Raw genomic sequence first — 20,947 nt, 5'->3', positions numbered from 1 at the left:
ATTGTGTAAAAAAAAATTTCATCCAAGATCCTTCTATTTTACATGAAAAGTCTCTACTAAAGCATTTTCAATTTACTTTCCATGGAAGTTTTCGGTCTGTTTAAAGAATTTGCAAATCAGAAATCAATTAATGGGCATCACATGTGTATAGGGACTATTCAGTTGTCTGGCTAAAAAAATTTCCCCTGTACATAATTATCGTTGCTGTTATAAGTTCTCATTTTCTGATAATAATTATCTAGCTTAAAACTCGTGTATTGAAGTAAGAACGGCTTCAATCGCCTATGACCTATTGTATATAGTAGAATATTTCCGTTTTACTTTAATAAAAATCAGGAACGAAGTGTACATAGCTTGGATACAAATGAATATAAGAAATACTTTTAATTTTAATTTGATCCATAACGTATGTTAGGATGGGATAAAGTGTAATGTAAAATGTAGCTATATAGAATATGAATTTAAAAATTATTGCAGATAAATGAAAATTGTAATTTCGATGTAAAATATTTCCATTGACAGTAGATAGCTAGACTAGGTATTATTATGTTACAATTTTATTATTGCATATAACATTTATATAACTGTATAGATTATAAACGAGGCAAGCTTCACGTGTACATATTTTCAAATATCCTTGTAGTTAAGTGAATTTTAAGGACACTCATATTATTACAGGACTACTAAGGAAGTTCCTAAATATATATACCCCAATAATTTCTCACGGTGACCAACTTGCCTCATAATCAAGTAGAATTGTACATTTTACACAAGTGGTAAATTGGAATACCTAACAGAGAAAAAATGAAACTTGTTACACGCCAGTCTTCTACGATTCATTCACGTGTTATACGTAAGGAATAACACATAATTACTACAAAATGAAATATTGTAAAAAACTCAGTTGGATTGTAACTAAATTCATATTTTAAGATCTAATACGGAATTCTATTGTAGTAGTTTGAAAGCATAAAATTTTTGGAAAAGAAAACATTCTTTTTTCATTATCTGGTCATCTTGCAGAATTAATGGTGTGCGTATACACGTATTTGGTGACTTCTTTAGAAGGCTTACTTGTGCAAGCAAAGCTATAAATATTATACATTGCGTGCCGCGGGTATTTCAAAATTGTTAAACAAAACTGTTAAATAATCTTGAAACGCGCCTTATAGCATAAAAAAATTTGTATTTTGAGTATTTGATTAAACGATACAAATAGGAATAAAGATAAATGATTGATAATAACCCAAGTGGATACATAAACGAAAAATAAAATATTAGATACCATATTATATTTGTAGAAATGAACGAGCACGTGGAAGAAATCGCGCTATAAATATGAGAAAAAAAACCATATTACAATTACATTACTATCTATTATTACACAAAGTAAATACACAATATAGTAATTTGCTAATTGTACCTTTTAATAATTATTATTGTAGACACATTGATGAAAAAAGTTTTTTTCTTGTTATTAATTATTAATTACCTTAGACTTAGCAGAAAAATGAAAAATGTGTTATGAAAAAAAACCTGAAACTTTTGTTTTGCATTACACATCCCGCAATGCTTCATATGTTTAATGCAACATCAAAATTGTTGTATCGTACAGACTACAAACTAATGCATACATCTATTTGATGCCTTGTTGAGCTCTCGATTACTCATTTCGAAATTATTATTAATCCCTGCACAAATTTTAAAAGCTATTTCCACAATCGAAATACATACACAAATTATTTTGAATTTTTTAGAATTAGAAACGTAACTTAAACTTTCAACCAGCGCATAGTAAAATCATATCCTATTTACATGATCATGAATGTATACATGGTATGGTGATGTTATAAAGTTTCAATTTGCCACGAAAAGTTACGCACATGCCTAGAGCATATTCGTCAATTAGGGCGCGTTGCAATATCAGCTCCCAGTGCTGTCAATCTTCTATCCTGCGCTGCCGAGTTCATGGGTAACTCTGCCCTGTCCTAGGGAGTTTTTAGCGCTGCCAGTTAATTTGCGAAAGGAAGCGCGCTGATCGTAAACCAGCCCCCTGACACACGCTGCTAAAAATGGTTCGCAAAATGTCCCTCAATTCTGCCGCCAATCTCCACCACTAGTGGCGCTAGTAGTTGTCTGACAAGCTTGCGTCCGGTCAGCGAAGGCAGCGACGGTGTCAGAAGTCTACTAGCGCCATGTAGAGGAACTAAAAAACGGGGACAAGACGCGTACAATTTTTTAGTATACGAGCAGTGGTGAGTGTTAGGGGGCTGTCGTAAACTATTTGTTGCTATAGAATTTGCCACTCGCGGCGCTGATGGCGAATTCGCCTGTAGCACATTGTGCAATGGTTTTATCGCGTTAGGGATGTATAAAAGCACACACGTAATCCCGGAAAATCTATTCCATCAGTACACTTTCCGTAAATATGGCACACTTTAATGAGGATATTTTCAAGTGACAAAAGTCCGCTTATGATGGCAGTTTTTCTTTTATGTTTCCGTTAGATCCGACCAATAAAATCACTTATTGTCCATAAGAAGTCTGTCATTTAGTTCAACGGTGAACGTCTAGGAGCGCTGTCGTGCTTGTAACGTCACGAAATATACCTAGGTATATTTGATAAACCAGTTCAGCGGCGCCTTAAAAACACACAGACCTGTGGGCCCTATAGGTAATGTTACAGAAAATAAATGAAAATGTCGTCGAAGGGTCAGCGTTGGATGATTGATTCGGGAATTCTGCGGAAAAAAGATGGGGAAGAAGAGCCACAGGAGCTGTTGGTGTTCGGATATAGCTGCAAATTGTTTCGGGACGATAAGAAGGCGCAAATGATTGACCAAGGGAGGCATTTGATCCCATGGATGGCCGATAACTCGTTGAAAATAGACAGGTACGTTCCGTTAACCTAGAAACTTAATCGCTTAAGATATATGTTTATTTTTCTATAATTGCTACTTTTAACGCTTAGAAAAGTGATGTCGAAATCAAATACAAACACGGATATAACAACGGAATATGTTACAATCAAACTGGTCCCATCAGTTTATGTACGGATAAGCATTCTGGAAGCTGTTTAAGGTTTCCGCAGGTGTTGCGGCCACCAAAGTGCTTCGACACAGCGCGTAGTGCACTACGAGTGCAGTGCATTTCGGATACCACTCTTGTAGCTGATCCTTGGTACATCAGCAAGGTGAGACACACCGCAGAGAGACAAACGACGGCTGATGATCATTTTAAATTATGGTCACTCAGCACGGTATGTATCTTCGTATAAAATCACGAGTGATGGGAACAATTGTAATTCTGACACACCCAATTAATTCTTAAAAGCTGATCTACCTCGTATTTTTTCTTCTTGTTTCACCTTGTCTAATGATTTCAATACTTACAGCATTATTCAAACTGATATCAGCAATTTTATCTGCACTAAAACCTTGGATTATTAGTTCTATCAAAAAACTATCTGATATTTACTCCCGTTCATTTAAATAATATTGTTGGTAGAATATTTCAAGTCCAGTGAAAATTTTGCAATTTATCGTAATAACAAACCAATTTCTCATGATTTTTGAGTTGATCTTTACTTGGTTATATTTCAGAGCTCAGAAGCTATTTCAGTTAAATATCAGTGTTCAGCGAACCTTAAATTTATTTACTTGTTTCGTAGAAATTATTATCTTCATGGTAATTGACTCATGGATTCGTAGATTCAACTCAAATGATACTGGGGTACTAATGTTGTTGCAGAAGGAACAGCCGGCTATGGTAATATACCAATAGTTGGCAGATAACAAGAAAATATGAATTTCCGAGAGAATTGTTATAATTTGTAAATAAGATTTGAATAAATATGCTGTCATTTTTTTTTCCGTTATATTCATCATGGTATTGGTAAAATTGATGTAAACTTTTCAGAGTATCAGATTTCATCTCTTAACCTTGATTTAATATGTCCATGTTCAGCAAGTCTTTCAGAAGTAATTTGCAATTTGCTAATATTTTAATTATTATACTCTTAAGAAAGGCCAGGGTTTTTGGATACAAAGTGTGTCATTAATATACGTTTTCTTTTAAAACCAAAACTGAATTACAATTGGCCATTTGTAACAGTCTGATTCCGATACTTTTTTGTCCAACTGAACTAATACTTAGATCAAGCAAATGTCCCACTTTAATTGTAATAGTTTACCTAAGGCTTTCTTCAAATTACAAAGGTCTATTTCCGCAATATTCCCTCTTCCTTCCTTCTGATTAATACTCGTACTTATTGATAAATGAACCACATTCAACTTTTCACTGGACTCATTGCTATAAAACGAATATGTGCTTATCAAAAAAAGAACAGAAACTCATGACCTAATACATAAAGAAGATTTGAGGTAAGTTGCTGACAGAAGTTCTGGTAATACTGAGTTAAGAGTTATTCTTACCAATCTGACCAAATTACTTTTTCTCAAACAATCTCTAGTTTAGTTTTTACTTTAGATATTTAATCAAATAATCTTATTTGAGTAAAGCATTAGAATGTCCTGTACTATTTTCAGCATTTATCAGAAATTTGATTAAGAAAAGTTTTACTGGAAAACACAAACATTTCTCATATTGAATTGGTTCCATCACTTGGGAAATAATCTATAAGTGAACGCTTGTTATTTTTCACAGGATTACCCTGAGGTGGATCTAATTAATAATTACCAATGCAATTCTATTTTCAGTTATTGAAGCTGTGAGCCGCTCCTGAATGACTTGTGCCTGACAATTATTGTCTTACCCTAATTTTTCTAACTTTCCTGTTATGTGTCGATAGATACGATGGACGTGGCGCATTGGGTGACCTGCGAGTACACGAACCACCGCCAGGTGGATTTGATCTACGGCAAGTCCTCACCGAGGATGAAAGGAAAGTGGAACAGATTTGTGACGAGGAACGCTACCGGTCTCTTTATAACAGCGATGCAGAGGAGACAATGTACCATGGTACAAAGCTCAATATTATCGATAACTTTTTATTCGTTTCATGCAAACTGGTAAATACATTGAATTCCGTATAATTTACATTTTATAGAAGAAGAAATAAAGAGGTTGCATCAAGCCCTGGACTCAGAAAATCCTTATGCTCAAGTAGCTTACAATTATAACGAAGATGAAATTAATCAAGTGGCAGGCGGTGGCGACACAAATAGCCCAAAGCCATCAGACGGATCTCAGGAAGACGAAGATCAAGCATTTATCCCTCCGCCCGAGCTTCAAATTCCCGAGGACATGGTTGTGGTAAATATTATAATTTTACTTTTCAAACTGTCGCTCTAGTACCATTTAGTTGTCTAGGTACTTTTATCTAGATTTAAGATACTCATCGTAGATAAATTCACCTCATGTTTTGTCTTGTAGAGATAATGTGCGTCAAGTTTATCTTTAATCTTCATCTAGATACTTCTGCTGATCATCTCCATATTTTTTTGTGGTTTAAAAATAAGATAATCGGTTTACTGAAATATAGAAGACACTATTCAGAGTCAAGATTCTGATGTGATTTTGTAAGATGACTAATTGAATGGAAACCTTTTTCTGCAAAAAACATTTCGCAATTCAACTACAATAAATAAACGGATTGAGACAAACAAATATTTTTTTGGATGCGGTGAGAAAAGTATTTTATTACTTGAGATCCGACCGAATCTTTCGGTGTGTCAACACAAAATTATTCGCAGTCACAACATATTCGCTACCTGTTGAGAAATATTTTATTTAATGGAGAAGTGTATTTTCTCTGTATAAATAAAATCCCATTTTTATTGATATCTTTTTGACTATCCAAATGAAAATGTGAATAGTCTTATCGTTTATAAGGATAATTGCGTTCGAAACTCTCTTTCATCATATCAAGATGAATTTGTATATGAATTATCGTATTTTGATCTAGACAGTAATACTCATTATTTGGTACAACACTGCTCAGTGGGTAAAGTTTGTGAAATACGTACATACTTTTCCAGCCGGAAACACAGAAGTTAAATGCCATCATTACGAAAACTGCCCTCTTCATTAGTCAACAAGGGGGTCAAATGGAAGTACTGATTAAAGCAAAACAGGCCAACAACTCTCAATTCTCATTCCTATCCATCGATGGACCTCTGCATCCCTATTATAGACATGTCCTTGCTGCAATCAAGGATGGTAAATACAACCCTGAAAAACAGCCTGAGAAGGAACAATCTGGTAAGTAATACTATCAAGCTGTGCATGAATATCTGGGACTGTTAACAACTTATCTTATTATGACACATTTGAATACAATTGGCCAAATTTAATTTCCTTAAAATTGTCCAAGCTCGAACAGTAAAAACATGTATTCATTAATTGATTGAAATATGACATGTTCGATTTGGCAGAAACCGAAGACGAATCGGACGGGGATGACGAATCATATCTTCATCCAAGTCTCGCGCCATCTTTTAGTAAAGTGGAATCGGTAAGTTTGGAGAAAATAGATAAAATTTTAAATCGCTAGTGCTATTTTAATTAAACAATGTGTGCAAAACGATCTGGTCTCTAATCGGTGAGTGTGGAGCCAGTGAGCTTTGCAACATTCGATTCGTATTGCGATTTGACAGGTTTGTGCTGAAGCAATATTTACCATTTACACATCTTCGATTCACAATACCCTGATTTTTGCAGGCCCAAAAAAGAAACTCTGTTATTTCCTTCTTCTTTACTACGAAATATATGTACATATGAATTTGCATTTGCACGAGTCAACAAATTGCACATATAGCAATAGGAGGAAGACCAAAATATTTGAAACGTTTTGCAAATCTAACTTACATGTAAAATGTTTCTGTTTCCAGGGCTGGTTCTGGTATGCATTGGATCGTCCGTTGTGCCCCTTTATTTATAAATGATCTACTCTACACTGAGCAGTGTGATTTTTGCGTATAAAGATCTTTGACTTATTGACGGATATTTTATTTGCAAAATAGCTATGGTATTCAAATGTACGACATTTAGTTGCCATTTCATAAGCCCATTTCGGTTCTCAAGCAATGCTTAGATATTTCACTAGTCTATTTAATGGAATTCCGTCTCGGGGCTCTTGCGGCAAATAGCAAAAATCTGCCAATAATGTTTTGAATATGAATGTCTATGTGAAAAACAAAGATAAGCCCTTTTCACACCCTTGAATGCTTAGATCGCGCTGTAAATATTTGTAAATTCCTGGAACAGTTTTACTGCTATTGAATTCACTCTGCCCATTCACACATTTTACTCTGAGCAAAATAAAATAAATTCCCTGTACCATTGGTACAAACATATTTTATTTTTTTTTTTTCAGCACAATGTCAAAACATATTTTAACATTCTGTCTATAATGTATCGCCTAATTTGAATGTTATGACCTTGTACTTAGATTTGAAATAAATATTAATTAAATTTGTCTAGACAGTGGATAGAGAAGTATAAATATGTAAGGGTTAGTTCAGAACAACCTACTTATCCAAAATGAATTGATTCACAGGCACCCAGTATTCCGAGTATTCAGTATAAGCCGTCAGCCGATTGTGCCTACTCCATGCTGGTGAACAAGATCACAGGAAAACCGCCTCCGCCACGGATACCCCACCAAGTTGAGATTCGTGCTCAGCCTTCACCTCCAGCTAGTTACTACCCCGTGCCTCCTCAGGTAATAAATAAACGTTTTTGTGGTTACTCGGGGGAAGTTTTATATGAGTATGATATGAATCGAAATTTTAGGACATTGAAATTAATAATGGTCGGATAAAGTAAAATGCAGAAAGAATTCACTGTGTTACTCTTTTAGAGTAACGCCATAAATGATCATATATAAATATCATATTGCTCGAGTAAAGGTACTAACAGCCAAAAGTGAATTGGATAGTTCAAGTCAATATGCCCAAAGAATGAACAAGGTCATCGAAGGGTAGAATTTGAAACATACACTCTTGTCATCTTTTATAATCCTAAAAGACTGCCAATTGTTCTTATCGATAAGCTCGTAAGATATACCTGTGTGTACAATCTGAGTTTAATATCGCTATGGTAACCTGAAAAAAGTATCGTTGATTAACCTTCTTGCTTCGATCACTTGCAGAACTACCCAGCACCATATCCGCCAGCACCTCAGCAATATGTGCATGGTCCAGTGATTTATGGATCGAACGGACAAGTCGAGCCACCACTGGAAAATATATCTCAATCAAGCGCATGTTCTCCACCTCAACAAGCGAAGGACGTTCAGGTATCTCTGGTGCCCTATGGACAAACACCACCAAAGCCTTTGGGTAGGCCTTCCTTCATTGTCCCACCTGCCGATGTTCAAATAATCATCGATAAGATGGCCAGCTACGTGGCCAAGAATGGTAGAGACTTTGAGGCAATCGTGAAAGGCAAAGGGGATCCAAGGTTCAATTTTCTTGAATTATCGCACCAGTATCATGGCTACTACGCTCACAAATTAACGATCTACGAAGGTGCTGTAGATACTAAAGCATTAACGGAAGAGCAACTTCTTCAGGAACAAGAACCCCAAGAGGAGAAACAAAAGAAGTTGGAAGAATTGCAAAAAAAACAACAGCGAATGGAGGAGGTGCAGAAGAGGGTAAAAATGATACAGGCCAAGAAGAAGGGAGATGTTAAACACGAACAGGGTGGCAAACAGGTAACGACTGTGTCATTTTCTATAAAGAAGCCAAAGGAAGGAGAATCGACTGTAATTGAAAAACGTAGTGCGCTGCCGCTGGAAGAAAGCGATGAGGACGTGGAAGAAAGTAAACGTGAAACAAATTCCAAGCCTAACTCGCCGCCTGATAGCAGCGACGAGAGTCGAGTGTCGAAAATTGATAAAGAGATATCAAAGTCTGAAAAGAAGAGTAAAATTGACTACAAAGAGTTCGTTGACCTGACTGAGGACATTTTTGAAGACTGTCAAAAAGAAGTTAGAAATAAGCAAGCTGAGGAGAGAATAAAAGACAAACTTGCCGCTGCTGCGCGGGATAAGCTGGCCGCAAATTCTCGCGAAAGACAGCTTCAATTAGAAAGGAAAAAGAAGGCTGCAATGTTCCTCAGCCAAATACAAGTGCCTGCTTTGTCCAAAATCGGAGCCGCCATTCCTAATATTGCCTTTCGAAAAACCGATGATTCAGACGAGGTTCATTCAATCCCCTCACCGACACCAGCCGCCAGCGAAGATGCGGACGCACGAATAAATGGCAATTCCTTAATGAATAGGCTCAAAGGTTCCGACTTGGGCAGCAAACGCCCAAGGCCATCTTCTAGAAGTCGCAGTAGAAGTCGCAGCCATTCGGACAGAAGTAAACAGCACAAGAAGCACAAGAAAAAAAAGACCTCGCACAAAAGGTATCTAAAAATCCCAATTCGAGCTGTCGTTTGTGTTTCCAGGTATTGTTCATTCTAAAACAATGTACAACGTTTATTTCTACCTCGACTCAACTTATAATCATGTAGTTGATAGCAGATTATCAAATAATGAACATTATACCGTTTAATTTAATAATTATTACATTTAATTCCAGCTACGATAGCCCTTCGAGTTCCCGCTTCCACAAATCCAAGAAAACCAAAAAATCATCGTCATCAAGACACCGGTCTCGTTCAAAAACACCATTACGCCGACAAAGTCATTGTTCTAAACATTCGCGGAAGGACAGTAATTCCAGTGAATCAGATTCTGGCGCATCTTGAAACGATATCTTTTTCAAAACTAGATAAGTATGCATGTAAAATTGTATATAATGCTATAACACTTGATAAGTGTAAAATATTTACAAAAAAATTAAAGAAACAGAAAGAAAAAATTGCATGTATTAACAGCCAAATTTATTTTTACATTTATATGAATCGAATGTCATTTCAAGCTTTACCTTCAAACAAATTTTATATCGTGACACCAAATATTAATGAACATTTGCATAGTCTTCATCTGATACAAATACTGAATACATAAATTGTCAGCATACATAAAATTTACTCATCGACATTTTGAATCATCATACAAAATAATGAAAGGGTCTAGAGGTCTTTGAAAAGATAACTTATGACCTGGCAACTTCCATTAGTTGTCTTCGGATGTAAATCTAAATTCATGAAAAATATCAACCAATTGCAAAACTTTGAAGCCTGATAAAGCAACAGATTGATAATTATGTAATTCATAGAGATAAACAGTGAGTGAAATTACTCACTATTGGCGAATTTTCATTGAACACAGTTAAAGATTATCAACAAATGTTAATACACGAAAAAATTATTGAATGTCAAAAGATATTACCAATTGAAAATCTTATTCGCGTTTGAATACGCGTATATTTTCGAAAAATGGATGATTTTCTTTGACTTGCGATCACTAGTTCCTTTTTTGATAAACAACCATCTACTTGTAATCGAATAATGTTACACCCAAAGAGATAGCCGAGAGGTTTCAAATGATGATTTCATAATTATTAATGACAATAATGTACTGCTGTATTGAATTTGACTACTGCAAAATAAGATTAGCAAAATTTAAGCGATGAAAACAAATTGCGAAACTTATCAATCCCCCAAAAGAATCATGCAACCTTGTGATTGATGGAAAAATTTGCCAAACCTCGTTGTCTTACGAAATTATACAATTCAGCAATCAGTTGACAGTATGACCTGTGATATGCCATTTCTGACGTTAGTATAATAATAATTATCGCAACAATCTGGAGGGTCAAGGGTGATGCTGCTGAGATTTATAAATTCGCTCGACGATAAAGCCAACGAGTCAGTGTAAGAAGCACTACTGTTGACCTTAAAGGAATTGCCGAGATGTCTGCCAAAGTTATTGTACGTACAAATAAAATTTTTATAAATCTGTAGGCATAGGTGTTGGAAATCAATGTAATTATTACGCAGTGTCAATCAATGTATTATTTCGACAATCTGTCAAAGATTTAACGCCAAAATATTAACGGGATAACAAACAATTATATTCTTTCTTCGGCTTGTACAACTGCGAAACTTACCTCTGGGAAACAAACTTTTTCTACATTGGCATTTAATTATTGAAAAAAGTTACTGCTTTATACCAGAAAACACATCTGCACATGATGAAGTTAGAATATATGGTGATCTAAGAAATTGTACATCAACAATGCTTCAGATTGTTATATTGATTTTTGTAGTAGCTAATCTGTTGTTAACACTTGTATGTTCTATAAATGCAGCATTGGCCTATGACAAAAATAATTATATGAGTCTACTTTTCTTTCAAGAATATGTGGCCAACAAAATTTGCCACACTTGAATAACAACGTGACTTGGGGTTCTGACAGTTTTATTCTCTTTACGTAGCATCCATATGAAAGCCAACAAAAGTTAGACATGAAATTTTTAATCCGATTCCCAATGTGCTGTAATCAATCCCGTTAGAATGTTATTGCACCATACAGAACCCCTTATTCTCCCTCGAGTTGCTGTACTCGTGAAACCTTTACAAACTGCTTGAACGGATAAAGAAAATGAAACTATCTACTGCCCTAATAGCAATAATACTCTAGTGTAGCAAAAAAAGTTAAGCACATATTTTTAAAAAAAAAAGTAGATAATTATATTAATTTTTGTTATGGGCCAATGGTACATTTGTGGAATATATGAATTCAAAAAATGGATTAGATCCTATAAAAACAATAGTTGCCGATTCTCTATTAGATCAAACACAAACAATCGATAAAACTTTCCACGTTTGTTTCCTTATCACAAAGTTCAAATATAAAACGCGTTAACTGTTATCTGTGTTGTATTTGAAAAGATTTAGAGACTAGACAGCATCATTGTCAACATGCTGGACTGCACACATACGTGTTAAATGCGTGAACAAATAGAGGAAGTTGGCGATAAATTAAATTTCTTCTGTGTTAACTCACAGTCTCTTCGCACATGGCCTATCTGGAGTATTTTTAACTCCAGTATTATAACGTATCAGAATCACAGCAGTAAGGAGGGGCTAAAGCTATAAAGCTAGAGCCCTCTAGATAAAGCCGTGTTCCAGTAGCAGTTATAAGACAAGTTGGATCTTTCAATTTTTAAATTTTAGACTAATTCAATACATTTGAAGCACTAGGGATTGTATGCACGTGTTCCTTCTAATTCTCCGTAAAATAAGTCAAGTTTGCTATCTTGAATCAGTATTCTCCAAATATTCATCCGCTTTTATTCTACGGAAGACAAACGCTGTACATTCATGTTTACTATCATGACGTACCGTGCAGCCCAGCAGCCCAGTAAGAAATCAACAATTTAAATAGCACGATTTGAAACGATTAATGAAGATAACTCATAACTCCATTTATCTTTTGAAAAATTAAATTGCACTTCAACGTTATGTGAATTTTTACAAGCTTCTAATCAGCAGCAGCCTTTGGCATTAGATTTTTATCATAATTTTTGAAATTCTAGTCGCCTGGGCCGACGGCTACAATTCTCGACCCATCGGAACACCTGCGACCGGAACCAGTGCACGCGGAAAAATCAGCCAGTCAATTCAGAGATTATTCGGTAGACCCAGAAGATCCGCTCAAGGAACGAGTCCGGAAAACCTACCATGATATGCATACTAATCAAACAGTGGAGTTTGTACGCTGTTAGTATTAAGATTGATGATTTTATCTCTGCGCATCTACACTGACTGAAGTAATTTTCACATTGCACAATCGTATTTCATTTGACATTGTATAACTTTACAAAACTCTTGATCTTACACAGGTATAATTGCATTATACATTGAGGTGTGTTGCATCACTCATATCAGTAATTAAATTTTCTCACATTGTTGACAAACAAGTCGAAATATGTCCATAACTGTTTTACTTTTGTAGTCATAGGATCTCAGGTGTGAAAATGCATTGATGCATTGAACATAAATGTTTAGTATCAAGACCATTGTTGTTATTTCAACCTGAATTTAAGATCTGGATTTATAACTTATAAAATGACCAAGTATTGAAACTACTCGTTATTTTTAATTCCCAATAAATGAATACAAAGTATAAATACTTGTATGGTCTAAGAGGTGAAGTTTAAGAATTCAAGTGAAATTTATAATCGTATAATAATAATAATAATAATAATATAATTACGATGAAGAACTGCTCATTGTAAATTAGTATGTGCTTCAAGTAACGATTGACCGAGCCCGATAGAAAATTCGAGGTGCCACTAATTCTGAATTGTGATAATAACTTTTGGTCAACTCAAGGAAAGCCGGTTATAGATGTGTTTGATTATTATTTAATCTTCAATTCGTTTGTTTATTATTGAAACCATCTACAATAGAACCGTATAGATCGAAAATTCAGGTCCATGGATTGTTCTAGATGCAGAGAATGAAGTTCTGAAGATTAGGCCGCAATAACTTAACGAAAACTACAGAAGTGTGATACATTGATATCATTGAAAATTTCGTCCCTGCAAATTTTACCATAACTTTAACATGGCTGCTGTATAAATTGCTACCACGATTAACACAGTATTGTGCTCTTCTAGCTCGTATGGCAGACTGGCTACGTTTTAACAAGCTCAAAATGACTGTGAAAGATGCACTGATCAAGCTAAACGACCTTGTCGACGAAAGTGATCCGGATTCCAATTTGCCCAATATTGTGCATGCATTCCAAACTGCAGAACGTGTCCGGGCGGATCATCCAGATCTCGATTGGTTCCATCTCACAGGGCTAATACATGATCTTGGCAAGGTATGTGTATAACACCTTAGGAAACTTTCAGGTTTAGATGGGAGAAAATTTCATATGACCGTTGGTTAACGTTGAATTTTAGGTAATGGCCTTCTACGGTGAACCACAATGGGCTGTAGTTGGGGATACGTTTCCTGTTGGCTGTGCCTGGGGAGACCATATCGTTTACAGAGATACCAGCTTTGAAGATAATCCTGATGGCAAGGACAGCCGCTACAAGTAATTAACGTCTTTCATGATGAATATTCATGATATACATATATGTTTTGATGCCTGTTCAGTAATGTCTTGTATCAACCATCACAAATTCGTAAACGATTTCTTAACCTATACAAAAACCATTTTTTTTTTTTTTATAAAACTCACGCATTATCTTCAATTCGATACCTTTGCTAACTAGAATGGTGAACCGAACAGCCAAAGATTTAATAGCTAGTGAAAAATACATATTTTTTGAACAATTAGCAAGTGGTAAATCATTGGCTGTGTTATATGATTGATTTGCTTAAATTTTGAAAAAAATTCTTTTCAGCACTAAGTATGGAATGTACAAGCCAAAGTGCGGACTGGACAATTTGATGATGTCATGGGGTCATGACGAATTCCTCTATCGCGTACTCAAACATAATAAGTCAAAATTGCCAGAGGAGGCTTTAGTTATGATTCGTTATCATTCGTTTTACCCTTGGCATGGAAGTGGAGACTATTCTCACTTTTGTACTGAGAAGGATAACGAAAACCTGAAATGGGTACTTGAATTCAAGTAAGTAACTCACTTGCAATTTTAAAAAAATATATTTATTCATGCATGTGATCGGATACAACAGTTACTTCTAAACATAGGCTAGATCTTCAAGTATTGACGGGGCGCTTAAGGGTGTGCCCTGGTTGATTTCCACGTTGACGTATATATCTCCAAGCATCGAAACCCATGTATCTCAAACATAAAAACGAGCTTAACAGCCCCATTCTATACATAATTCTCAACAAAAACACTAAAATATATTTTCAATTGAGGTAGAAATAAAGAAATGGTACCGATTCTACGTAATCGCAATAATAAATTCGTCGAATTCATGCTATTTCTTCATTTCTGCATAAAATGAAAGTGTATTAGAGTGTTTTTGTTTAAAATTGCGTATAGAATACGGATGTCCCTTTAAGCGTAAGCCCTTTTTCGCGTTTGAGATACATAGGCTTCAATATTTGGAGATATATATACGTCAATGCCGAAATCAATCAGGGCACTCCCTTAAAGAGGTTTCAGAGTCAAAGAATAAATTACTCAGCTAGCAATATTGCTTCTGTTCTCAGCAAGTACGATCTTTACTCAAAGAGTGACACCGTTCCCGATATTGAAAAATTGTGGCCATACTATGAGGGGCTCATAGAAAAATACATCCCTGGTGAAATAGAATGGTAGAATTTTGCCCGCTGTCGAACAACGCCAGAAAACATTACTCGAAGTGGACGAGATTGTTCAATCCTGAGACATAATGAAAAGTATAAATAAATAAGAATTAACAAAAAGGCTGAATTGCTGATCCAGAATATAAAAAACAGTAGCAACAAGAATTCCGTCAATCGAAATATTGGAATAATCCAGCTCCACTCTAAAATGGTCTATAAGCTGTGTTCCAAAATTTAGCGGACGACCCGTGTATTGTACCCAGATCTTTTTCTGACTGAAATGAAGTTATGGTTCGGTGTTATTAGTACAGGCCCATCTTGAATGCAAAGTTGTGCTGTACACCATGTTTGCGTGACATTACAAATTGTTTCTGTAAATGAATAAATATGTTGGAAGTAAAATAAATTTGTTTGACATTCTTTTACGTAGAGTTATTTGAATTAGTTGCGTTTAAAATCGTGGTTTACAAATCATTTCTGGTGAGTACATCTTTTGTACTGTTAACTTTATGTCTAGAGTTGTGTTCCGAAATACTAGAGGGTTTCAGCGTTGGTAGCGGTTTTTCGGAACGTGCCCATTATTCTTTGCTATCAAAAATATTTATTAAATAAATTACATTATGTTTAGTTAGTAAAAAGAGATAAGTTAGCAGAGTGTTAAATGCGTGAGTTTAATGATGCATGAAAATGTGAAGCACAGTTTATGAAATATAAGTCAAATTTCATATGAAAATCGTAATAAACGGTAATCAATTTGATCTGTTTTTAATCAGGCCAAAGCAGTGCCATTAGGGCTACTTTCCGAAACAAGCTGGCAGCGCTAAGAACTCCCTAGGACAGAGGCAGAGCTAGCCGCAAACTCGGCGGCGTAAGAGAGATAAAAAATTGCTGACAGCACTATAAGCGAATTCCAGGCATTCACGTGGCTTGACGTCGCGGATTTCAATTCGAGGATTCGATAGGATTCTGTAATGTAAGTATACATATGTATGTACATGCATGCATACATACATCAACCCTGATTGGTCGAAACGACAAACGAAGCTCGTAGAATAGAAAAAAAAACGTTGGTATTTCTTTCGTCTCATTTCAAATTGATTGTCGGGCGCATGCTGAAGTAATTTGCGTCGTGTGATCCATACACAAACGTACTTATAGTGAAGGTAGAACAGTTTTATCATAAAAATCTTGGACCACAACGACAGATCATTAATTATACCAAAAGCGGTGATTAACTTTCCGGATAATAGCGACGTCGACAGCCTTGTCTTTATCCTTCAATTTTCGACTCGCGGCGCATAGCCCGCCAAAAACACCGGCAAACAAACATGGCTCCACGGAAAAACGCAAAACGTGTCGAAGATGAACCCTTGGCAACGGCAGCTCGGGGCGGCGACGTTAGCCCAACAAAGAAAAAGAAAACAGCCGTACAAAAATCGGTAATTACAGACGAGCCGAGAGAAGTGAGGCTTCCGAGGGCTGCCAAAAATAAAAAACCAGAGTCGGTTGAGGAAGTGCCAGCGCCCGTTAAGAAGCCGGTCAAACCGAAGGCTGCCAAAAAGGCAAATGACGTCGAAGAAGACTTGAACGAGAATCGAGTCAAGGCAATGACGAAAAAAACGCAAAACGACATGGAAGAACCTAATGGTAAAAAAAATTATAAATTACGCAATTGTCAATACCCGTATTTCCGGTCATATTTTTTTTGTTCCCAAACTTTGTCGCGTGTAACACAGCCGTCACCACAAAGAATACCTCTATTAAAATATGGAAGATGCTGCTATCACGTGACTCGTTAATATAATACAAATTTCTTTTACACGCAATATCATTTGCTCAAATGTAGATTTTCATACTGTTCAATAGAATTACACCATAACGTGGAGGCGATGTGTAACGTATTATTTACATATTGTTGCAAGCGGCTTTTCCCTGGGCAGTCCAGGATCGAACATTGATTATAAATTTCTAGCAAGATGTGTTTTTGTTTATTATATAAAGTCGTTAACCTAATATACTGTGGGCAATATGATAGCAACATGCCAACCCTGCGATAAACGAACACATTTTTTTTCAGCTTGCTAACATTCTTTTCACAATGCTACCTCACTCGTATAAAATCATTATTTTGACAAATCCACAGCAAATGTAGGTACACCTTGCTGTTTAACCGGTCTAATAACAGATTGAGCATGCTATAGTCAGTTTTTACCAACTGAGTAAAATTTCACTCATTTTGACTACTACCTAAGTCTATGCATCACCGATGTCCAAATGCAGCAGTCAGCACAATTCTACATTTAGTGCCAAATAAAAATATCCAAAGTCTCTTGTTTCAGGCGGCAATAACACCACAAAATGTATTCCCGCAATAAGTGATAATTTAATTGTAGGTATATACTTCTTACCATTTTTGATGTGTAAAACACAACTTATTTTTCGAAATTCATATTCAATATTGCATCCAAAATTGCTCTGACGGTGGTATTTTTATGTCGGTAATCCATAGGTTTTGGTAATGGTCAAAATAAGTGACGTTTAACGTGGTTGGTAAAGCCGACTACGGCATCTTCTGAATGTTTTGAAAAAAATATCGAATCAAATGATACTTTCCACCTGTTTCCTCGTGTTTCCAAGATGACTAAATATTTTGTCAATATGTAAAAATAAGTTCTTTTTAAATGAATTATCCTGTAATCTGGCATAAGAGTTTCATTTATAATGTTATACTCAATGTGCCTTGAATACACACTTTTCATTATCAATTCAAGTAAAATACTGTCAGCTTATAAAATTTCACTCGCACTAATCATCACATATATTAGACTTCATTCCATTGAATTTACTAGAGAGAGTAGTTATTGATTTTTTTTAATAAAAAAGACATTTACCTGAATGTACAAATCAAGTACGAAGTAATTATTTATGTTAAAATTTTCTTTGTCAGTAAAACCTCATCCCAAAGGAAGATCTAAGAAAAATGTCAAGGATCAACAACCAGCTAAAGCAGAATCTGCTGATAATGATAAGAAGGTGGCATCTAAAAATAAGGGCGGTGCAAAAAAAACTGAGGCAATGAAATCAAAGGAAGTCAAGCCTAAAGGGCGCACAGCTGAGAAATTTGCAGAAAAAGAGGAGGCAGTTATTGAGAGCGAACCAAAAGTTGTCAAAGCTCGAGGAAAAAATGCAGTTAAAGTTGATCAGTCAAAAGAAGAACAAGAAGAAGAAGAAGAAGACGAAAAAGAAGTGGTACAAACACGTAGAGGACAGAAAAAGTTGGCGGATGTCGCTATAAGTGCGAAGGCAGCAAGCAGAGGCAGCCGTGCAAAAAAGGCTGCAGCTAGTAAGGTAACAGAAGAACCGGAAGAAGCAGAGATTGAGGAAGCAGATGAAGCCGAAAATTTAGCTAATGCTCAGGGAGAAATTTTTGAATCTCAATCAGACTCTGAAGAAAATGAAGTTACAGACGCGTTGCAAGAAAATGGAAATACCGAACATGATGAACATGAATCAGAGGAACCAAAGGCAACTAAAAAGGGCAAAGGAAGACAGCCTGTAAAGAAGGGGAAAGTTGTGTTCAAGACTAAATCCTTTGACACCGAATCCACTGATGATGATGCTATTAATTCACCAGTTCTGGATCAGGCTGAGGGTCATTGGTATGTACTTATCAGATGTAGAACAATACCAATGGATTTTTTTTGCTATTTTTATAAGAAAAGTGAAATTTATTTATGATAGTATGATTATACAATATAGTAGACCCTAGAAACAATCAATTTCACATCTAACAAAAATTGATTACATTTCAGATGTGTATCAAGTTGGGATCCAAAAAGCGAGTTTTTTCACTGATAAAACAACGAATTACCTGCTAACCCAATTATTAAATTTAAATATTAAATATTAGTTACCCTTATACATTATCTTAATCTTTAAGGCTAGGCAAGGTTCTTTATTACTCGCGAAGTCACTTGTCCACATTTTTTTCGTTTACTATGTCTTTTAAAAATAATTCGATTTTTAGATACTTTTCAATAATTCCAATGAAGGAAATGTACAGCTGAGCTGTAACAAATTGAAGAAAAAAAATAAAATAACGACATTCCGTGTATAAAATTATTTGTAACTGCAACATTGGATGAAAAGATGAATACGTGACTCAAAATTACGTTGTTGTTTCTAATATCTGTACAAGTAATCACGATTATTTTTATTATCAAGTTACTCGACAATGTTTCGGGTAAACTGATTGTCTGTGCTTTTGTATATAAATAACTAAGTCAATGATATGTCATAGTATAACCTCTTACTTTTACTTTCACTTCTCAAAAACTACTGTTTTTGACTTTAACTGTATATCCTAAAATCAAAATGAGTAGGTATCAAAATGGCATTGAATGCTGTATAGAGTAGCCGTACATCTGTCTGTGTGTTAAAACTAGCTAATCCTGTCAATTAATAATTGTAAGCTTGGATACTATAATAACAACATTAGCTATTGTTGTCAATTAACTACGCTGCCTTAAAGGTTTATCAAACCAAATCTGTTATTGTTTGCGGTGTAAATTAGTCTAGAACAACGGATATGACTTGTCAACTTATAGTGATACCTAGTAAGACATATGTATAACAGGGAAACCATGTGTCAATACGTTACGTCACTGATTGCATTTATTTTTTTAAATAAATTGTTATAAAATTAAGCCTACCCGTTTTAACAGTCCATTAAACATTCATGTAAGTCATGCAATTCCTCTGAGGACTCATTAATCACATTCGATACCGTAATTTCAATCAAAATTTCTCTGCTTTGAATGAATTGATAGGTATTCAGATTTATCGACCATCTGATCAAACATTTGGGTGATCGAATCTTGGTCCCAAATGACTACATCTCTGAGGGCCAGTGCTAAGATGCTCTATATTTATTATTTATTACACCGGCAACACGAATTTTGTCTGGGTTTTTGATTTCAAGTTTTGATTTCTTCCACGTTACTGATAATTTAAAAAAATAGTTTTATTGGATAAAGTTTGCTCATGTAAGAACCAGAACGAAATTTCGGACTTTAAGAAAAATTACCTATTTTCTACACATTGCAAATGATAATTAACTTCAGTTTTGTATTTAAATCACTTTTATTAAAAATGGTAATAATAAACTACAAATGTAAAAGAATTGATAAACAAAGTTCAAAAATGAATATTTTTCGTACTTCTATGTTTGTATGAACTTTCTCATATCAAACTTCGAGACTTTTTATCAACGTAAAAACGACAAAAACAAACTTTACAATAAATAAATGAAGAATTTGATTGCTATTCGATGTATAGGATCAAAATTTATCTATTTAATTATAAACTCAACAAATTTTTTTTATATTGACATGTGTTATGTTTTATACTACATTTGATTATCAATTAATTTGATTGATGAAGTCCAAGGGAATAAACTGGGTAACAATGCCTTTTGCGAATATGTTATCGTTATTTTATATAGGTACTATTAGAATACTAAGATCTTGAAAGTATCAGACCTCAATCTCCTCAACTGGTTTTTAAGAAAGAACAATAAAATAAACAAATAAACATAAATACATTTTTTTTCTTAAAATATATAAAGAAAATCATTTTTCTGACCGGAGTAACGACCGATTTGTTTGAAAATTTAATGTGTTAATGAGGGAGTAAAGAGTATTCACAGCCGCAATGGACAGGCTTTCAGCTTAATAAACTCATGCTAGAAAAAATTATGTCATCTTAAATTTTAGATTTTC

At 35.0% G+C, this 20,947-nt stretch overlaps 3 protein-coding genes across 8 annotated transcripts; all 3 read left to right on the top strand.

Annotated features, from left to right (window-relative positions):
* The first annotated feature begins 2,637 nt into the window (after positions 1-2,637).
* Positions 2,638-10,037, top strand: LOC107227848 (splicing factor, suppressor of white-apricot homolog). 4 transcript variants are annotated; one of them, XM_046732454.1, is made up of 9 exons: positions 2,638-2,893; positions 3,082-3,259; positions 4,811-4,980; positions 5,069-5,274; positions 6,000-6,222; positions 6,396-6,475; positions 7,520-7,684; positions 8,114-9,378; positions 9,555-10,037. In XM_046732454.1, exons 2-9 carry the CDS (start codon positions 3,228-3,230, stop codon positions 9,721-9,723), a joined length of 2,310 nt encoding a protein of 769 aa, XP_046588410.1. In that variant the 5' UTR covers positions 2,638-2,893; positions 3,082-3,227; the 3' UTR covers positions 9,724-10,037. The 4 variants fall into 4 exon arrangements, with proteins under 4 accessions (XP_046588410.1, XP_046588409.1, XP_015524600.1 ...); XM_046732453.1 differs by having other exon boundaries at positions 2,972-3,259; XM_046732455.1 differs by having other exon boundaries at positions 2,639-2,893; positions 2,972-3,193.
* Positions 10,038-10,734: 697 nt separating this feature from the next.
* LOC107227847 (inositol oxygenase) lies at positions 10,735-15,587 on the top strand. Its single transcript, XM_015669113.2, has 6 exons — positions 10,735-10,851; positions 12,463-12,646; positions 13,549-13,757; positions 13,840-13,976; positions 14,290-14,520; positions 15,072-15,587. Exons 1-6 carry the CDS (start codon positions 10,834-10,836, stop codon positions 15,178-15,180), a joined length of 888 nt encoding a protein of 295 aa, XP_015524599.1. The 5' UTR covers positions 10,735-10,833; the 3' UTR covers positions 15,181-15,587.
* Positions 15,588-15,720: 133 nt separating this feature from the next.
* On the top strand, positions 15,721-19,873 carry LOC107227855 (ABC transporter F family member 4). Of its 3 annotated transcripts, none has more exons than XM_046732458.1 (4): positions 15,721-16,140; positions 16,418-16,814; positions 18,115-18,826; positions 18,980-19,873. In XM_046732458.1, coding segments are annotated over exons 2-4 (1,032 nt in total). In that variant the 5' UTR covers positions 15,721-16,140; positions 16,418-16,495; the 3' UTR covers positions 18,981-19,873. The 3 variants fall into 3 exon arrangements, with proteins under 3 accessions (XP_046588414.1, XP_046588415.1, XP_015524609.1); XM_046732459.1 differs by lacking the exon at positions 15,721-16,140 and adding an exon at positions 16,152-16,331 and having other exon boundaries at positions 16,412-16,814; XM_015669123.2 differs by lacking the exon at positions 15,721-16,140 and having other exon boundaries at positions 16,152-16,814.
* The last annotated feature ends 1,074 nt before the right edge of the window (positions 19,874-20,947 follow it).

This window comes from Neodiprion lecontei, chromosome 2 (genome assembly GCF_021901455.1).
Source record: "Neodiprion lecontei isolate iyNeoLeco1 chromosome 2, iyNeoLeco1.1, whole genome shotgun sequence".
Taxonomy (NCBI): domain Eukaryota; kingdom Metazoa; phylum Arthropoda; class Insecta; order Hymenoptera; family Diprionidae; genus Neodiprion; species Neodiprion lecontei.
This window is presented reverse-complemented; position numbering and strand designations above follow the sequence as displayed.